This window comes from Hakea prostrata, chromosome 2 (genome assembly GCF_041222555.1).
Source record: "Hakea prostrata isolate BN-2017 chromosome 2, UWA_Hpros_2, whole genome shotgun sequence".
Taxonomy (NCBI): domain Eukaryota; kingdom Viridiplantae; phylum Streptophyta; class Magnoliopsida; order Proteales; family Proteaceae; genus Hakea; species Hakea prostrata.
This window is the reverse complement of record NC_142601.1, coordinates 65870885-65877010: the sequence shown is the minus strand read 5'-3', so window position 1 is coordinate 65877010 and position 6126 is coordinate 65870885. Positions and strand designations below refer to the sequence as shown.

At 39.5% G+C, this 6126-nt stretch overlaps 1 protein-coding gene across 4 annotated transcripts in view; it reads left to right on the top strand.

The window, feature by feature from the left end:
- Positions 1 to 1226: 1226 nt before the first annotated feature.
- LOC149025746 (uncharacterized) overlaps positions 1227 to 6126 on the top strand; it is a 32926-nt gene continuing 28026 nt past the window's right edge. For all 4 annotated transcript variants that reach the window (XR_016171775.1, XR_016171776.1, XM_089145952.1 and 1 more), the window contains exons 1-2: positions 1227 to 1848; positions 3489 to 4304. Coding sequence is in view for 2 of the 4 variants with exons in the window: in XM_089145952.1 (XP_089002078.1) it covers positions 3655 to 4304 (650 nt within the window). In the remaining 2 variants the exon portion in view is untranslated. The remainder of the gene's footprint in view (positions 1849 to 3488; positions 4305 to 6126) is intronic.

The window sequence follows — 6126 nt, the reverse complement described above, 5'->3', positions numbered from 1 at the left end:
AAGATTTGAGGATAACTAAGGCAACGTCATTAGAGAGATTTCCTGCTGTTCTTTCAAGGTTGACAGAGTTGCGGATATTGCGGATTCAGGACTGTAGGAATTTAACCCATATCCCAGGCCTCAGCAGATTGGAGTCCCTGCGAGAATTGATGATAGTAGATTGCCCATGCATTCCAAGATTATCGGATCTGCCCAAGAACATGAGTAATCTAAACATCCTACGCTGCAAGTATCTAAGTGAGATTTGTGGTTTTGACGGGTTGGAATTCTTAGAGAGATTGCATATCCTTGACTGTGAATCTCTGGAGAGATTACATTGTCTGCCAGAAAAGTTGAAGCACCCCTTGTGATTCATGGCTGCAAGAATCTAACTGAGATTCAAGGTATTGGCAATTTCGGGTTCTTGGAAAGGTTGGATATTAGTGCGTGTGATTCCTTAAAAATTCTTGATCTGTCAATCCTTCAGAACTTGAACAATCTAAAGATTGCAAACTTCAAGAATCCAACCGAGATTTCATCGCGTTAATGGATTGGAATTCTTAAAGACACTGAGTATTATTGGGTGCAAGTCCTTAGAAAGATTACCAGGTCTCTCAGATTTTAAAAATTTAGAGGAGCTAAAAATCGGATGCTGCAAGAAGCTGACTGAGATTCAAGCTAGTGATGAATGTTTTTGCAGGTCTTGGATATCTGAGCGTGTACATCGTTGGTAAAATTACCAGATCTGGCACAGTCAAAGAAATTGTTCAAGCTAAATGGTTCGATCACAAGAGAAATTCCTGGCTGTTGGCATATCTGAAACAGAGTATCCATGGGAAGGTACTTCTCTCTCAACGTGTATTGTTTTTTTGTTCCCTGAAAAGAAGTCCTACAAAAGTTTCACTTGGAAAACAAGTTATATCCTGTCTATTGAATTCCAGTGGGCGTTGCTATAGTCAAGCGTAATAAATGCGCTTGACGGTCAAGCGCACCGTCCGATCTAATCGGACGGTGCGCTTCATCCCTGGATTAAAAAATTGTAAACCCAGTTAAGTTTGTACTGTTTTGTCGGTTCGGTCCGGCCTAACATAAACCAGCGGTCTGAGTAAAAGCGGTTTAGTGGGTTATGTACATAACCTTTCCATACGAAATGACTAATACGTTTTAAACAGAATACGTGCATACGTATATACGGATTTTAAAAACCAAAGCAACCGGGTTCATTTTCAATTTTCAAAATCTTTTGAAATACACAAAAACAGGTCTTTCACCGCCAGTCTCATTTTTGCGTCAGAAATGAAATCGATCTCTGAAAATCGAACGAGAGAAGAAGAAGAACAGCAAGCAAGAAATCGAAGGAGAGAAGAAGAAGAACAGCAAGCAAGAGGACTGTTGATCGAAATCAGTTGGTGCTAGTTGAGAACGAAGAAGAAGAAGCAGAGGAGAAGAAGAAGAAACCTGGTTCTTGTTGAGAACGAAGTCGAAGCTGAAGAAACTGCAGCCAGGAGGTTGAAGAAGTTGTAGAGCGTTTGTTTCAAGCTTTGTTTGGTTTTCTACAGTCTCTCCCTCTGTCCTCTGCTCTTTCATTCCAAAGCATGATTGAAATGATCAGGATATGCCCTAGTACGTTGAAAGCAGAGGAGAAGACGAAGCCCTAGTACGTTGAAGCAGCAAGCAGAAGAAGATTTTATAGCTTGAAGCAGGAAGCAGAAGCAGCAAGCAGAAGAGATCTAGCAATGGCGTCTGTCGTTGTACAACACGCGACCGTTTCCGATGGTTGTTGCAGTAAAGGACCAGGATATGCGTCTCCACTCTAAGCCATGTCTGGTCCTAGAGAATCTATTCGATATGTTGCTTGTGTTTATTCAGGTACCCATCTCGTTGTCTAGCTCAAATGAGTTTGTTGATGCATTTTTTGTGGGTTGTTTTAATGTTCAGTTCAAAGTAAAGTATCCTTGTTCTTGATGGACAAGAATGCAGCAGATCTGAGCTAATATTTGCTTTGAAATTCGCTCTGTGCTGAGGTACTTTTTGTAAAGTTTATTGCCCTTTTGAAGTGGTTTTGTTCAGGAAAATGTGATTTTAGAGCTTTAATTGATTATTTTGTCTAGTTAACGAAAACTGTGGTTGACAATGATTGTTCTTTTCTACTGATATATTAGCTAACCTGAGAGACTGTCTCTGCTCTCCTCTCAACTACCTCTTCAATCGCGTCTGGTTAGTCACAGCTACTCATTGTAATCTATTCTTTTAATTTTCTGTTCTTAATTTGGAATTGGTTTTTTATTTTTTCCTGTACAAATGGATTCAAAACCGTTATCTGCCTCTAGGGTTTTTCTTTCTTTCTTTCTTTCTTTCTTTCTTTCGCGTTAATTTCATCAATTGGGCTATGTTAAAACATGCATCTTCGTGTATTTGGTGTTCGAATCGGTTCGTTGTCTTCAGTGTTTGATCGGTTAACTCTTCAAGCTCGTTGGGTCAGTCAAAACTCCCGCTTTTGATGGTTTCTGTTTGATCTGTTGTCTAGAAGATAGAGCTAGAGCTGGATTATGAGTTTCGTTCGCGAGCTTGTATTAGTTTTGGTTCTCATTTCGTTTGATTTTCTGGTCAGTTCTGTAGGAGGTTGACCGTGCGTGGAGAATTTGCCTTGTTACTCTTCTATATTCATGTTGTGGAGTTCGAGATTTTGTTGAATTTGATGTATTCTCGATCAATTGATGTTTCACCTTATTGGATTATGGCTTCTCATGTTTCATCTTCTTAACATGTATAGTGCAGTTCTCTTAATTGTTTAATAATGTGGGATTCTATTTTCTATTCTTGCTTAATGAATCATCTATATTCAATAGGCCTTCTTTTGTTGTTCTCGACCACTTTCAGAGCAGTAATTTGTTTTCTCTTGGTTGGTATATGCAACTCCGAGACTGACTAAGCGAGACTGACTAAGTGGCTACTGCAATGGCGAAGTGGTTGGATAATAAAAACATTAAGATCAGATGTTGCTTTTCTTTTTCACCTGAATGGGATCATTTGATCTTCTCAAAATATCCTTGTACTGATTTTAAATTTGACACAGATTCTTGGTTCAGACTAGTTTTATTAGTGGAGCTAGAAATTTATTTATTTATTTTTAAATTCTTTGAGCTAAGTGAATTCATGTTTACTATATCTATATTTTTAAAAAAAATATAAAGCCATTGTTATCAGTTAAGAAGATTTGCAGTGAGATGCTGTGGTACCATCATTGAAACCGTTGTTTTCCAAGTTACCTTGAATTATGGCCTGATTATGATGGTACCATCTGTTGTGGCATCCAATGTGTCTTTTAAGTTTTTCTGTGAAAGCAATGCCTCTATTTTCTATTTCTTTCAATGGTTTTTTTGTTTCCAAGCTTCTTGAGTCCGTGACACTGTGTACCTCTTTGCACAATAGTTATGTTCTTTAAGGGGGGGGGGAAATGTTATCTGTTGAGCTTGTATTTAACAAGTAAAAGTGTTGGCTTTCTGCAGATTTTTGGGCTAAATGCAGGGTTGTTCTGTTTGTGATTGTGAACTTGTGAGCTTATATACCAAGTTTGAAGTTTGAGAAGAGCAGTGCGGCAGAGCTCCTGAAAGACAGAAGTGTATAAGTAACATTATATGCTTTGCTTAACTCCAATTTTGCTTGTGGACTTAGATGGCCATCTCCTCACTGGAAACAAACTGTGAAGGCCATACTGACCGATTCCTGTTGTTAATGGAGCGTCTAGATAGCCAAGGTGACAGAGAACATGTCATAGACATTGGAAGGGGTGGTCATGCATCTTCATCTGGGTCATCCCACAGTGATCCATTGCCTTCACTTGACTTGCCGCACCATGAAGGTAGATCTTCAAGTGGTACAAATGCCCCTGCTTCTCAGTCTTCCTCAAATGGGTTGAACTCTAGAAACTCCTCTTCCATTAGAAGAGGTGATGGGTATGGCCGTCGCCATAGGAGCCCGTTGAATTCTGGTTTGTGGATTTCCTTTGAGCTAGTAGTCACCGTGAGCCAGATTGTTGCATCCATTGTTGTTTTATCTTTATCAAGAGATGAGAAACCACAAGCCCCATTATTTGAGTGGATTGTGGGTTATGCAGCCGGATGCGTTGCAACGTTGCCTCTTCTTTATTGGCGTTATCGTCATCGCAACAACACAGGCGGTGAACAAGATTCAGCACACTCACGTCAGGGGACTTCTCAAATCAGCAGCCCTTCAGAGCCAGCATCATATACTGCTATCTCAGTAACTCATTCTTCAGAAGGTGAAGATCGACATATCTCAGTTACCGCTGCTCCAAATTCTAGGTACTATTTTTTTTTCTTTGTTATCATCTTCTGCAAGTTGTTGCTGTTGTTATTCTAGCATCTGTTTTGAATGTGAAGCAACTTGATGTTATCTATGTTTCTTTGAGTGATTTAATATTATTCTCTTAAATCTCCTGTGCTAAGAAAACAGAAATTAGTTTCAATTTCAAATGTTCCTTTTCTCTCTCTTTCTCTCTCTTTCTGATAATAAGATTGTCAGTAAGTAGTTGTTAGTGCTCCACATCAAGTTTAGCTCTTGAGTGTGCTCCAAGTACTTTGGCTTGAGGTGGGACAACCAAAAGTTATGCATCTCATATTTTTGTCAGCATTGCTGGTCGGCTTGCTCGCCTCATCTTACCATTCTGGTAGTATGCTCTATGGGCATATAGAGGCATTGCCTAGGATGCTGTGTTTGAAAGTTCACTTGGAGAAAGTAATCTCCATTTTCTCCTTTATACTTGTCTACATCTGTATTAGTTTCTTGTGTTCCCAGTCCTGTCTTGGAGTGAGGGTAGTATTTGATTGAAGACCTTGATATCTGGGTCAATGGTTGGGGGTGGGCCACCCCAAACTCTAAATCCTCCAGAATAGAGACTCTAGCTCTTTTTATCTCAACCTTATCCTTTGATGTAGCTGTGGCTGTTGCTCTACTTCTTCTCTAGCCTATTTAGATCATAGTTCGAGGTCTTGTGAGATCTCAATCGAGATCTTGCTTTGTTGTGACCTTGAGGCTAGATACAAGGTGAAACCAAAATAGTTCAAAATCTCAGCAGATATCTTGGTCGAGTCGAGATTTTAGCTGAGCAACACTTTTAAAAATGCCTCAACTCAATCGAGAGGAGTTGAGATATCTTGATCTCGACCTAGGTCAACACAACTTCCCCTTGGCTAGTTTTGGTGATCCCATCGGATTTTTCACTGGAAACTTGGTTGGATCTCTACCTAGGTTGCATCAACAAGGTGTTTAGCTCATGTACAACAAAGATCTATTGATCTTGAATCAAATCTTAAAGCAAGGTGAGTTTTTTTCCCTCAAACTTGCCTCATTGATTTTACTCTTGTAATCTTGTAGTGCAACTTATAAGCATACTGATGTTGTAATGTGAAATTATGAATAAGTAAACATGTTTGGTGCATTATTTGACTTTAAACCTTTGTTTCCATTTATCTCAAGTAATGGTAGTGTATTTCATGTTGTATAAGTCTTTATGTTCACTACTCCAGTGTATCAGTTTCAAAGTTAGGGTTGAGTTGGAACTCATTTATACACTTGTTTCTCACAAATCTAAGGCCACTACTAAGTTTAGAAGGCCTAAAATAGGTGAAATACCAGATTCCAGCCCAAACTGAGTTCTAATACCCACAGAGATGGGCCCATGTTAGTTTGAGTTGAGGTGGGATTTTTTTTACCAAATCTCAGCTGAGATCTCGTGAGATCTCAGTTTTTTGAGGGACCGAGATCCTTGTCGAGATCGAGATCTCAAACCATGGTTTGGATGAACCAATTCGTTGGAACATTTGTATCAATATCTCCTGGTCCATCTTAAAGGTCTCTTTGTTCTTCAACTTGGTCTCCTTAGATTTGAATCCATTTCCCTTCTGGCAGCCATAATCCCTTTCCTAACTTAGCTCTAGGCATCCATCACCAAACTTATCTCTGTCTTACCTCTTTTCCGCTTAAGTTATTCCCTGTCCCTTATATGTGTTGCCATAGCCTTCTTTATAATTTGGGACATTAAGGGAGCTTGTGAAGTTTCTGTCATCACCAGCAAGATGCCATTTGGGTTTGGTGTTCCCACCTCCCCCTCAATGATTTTCTTAC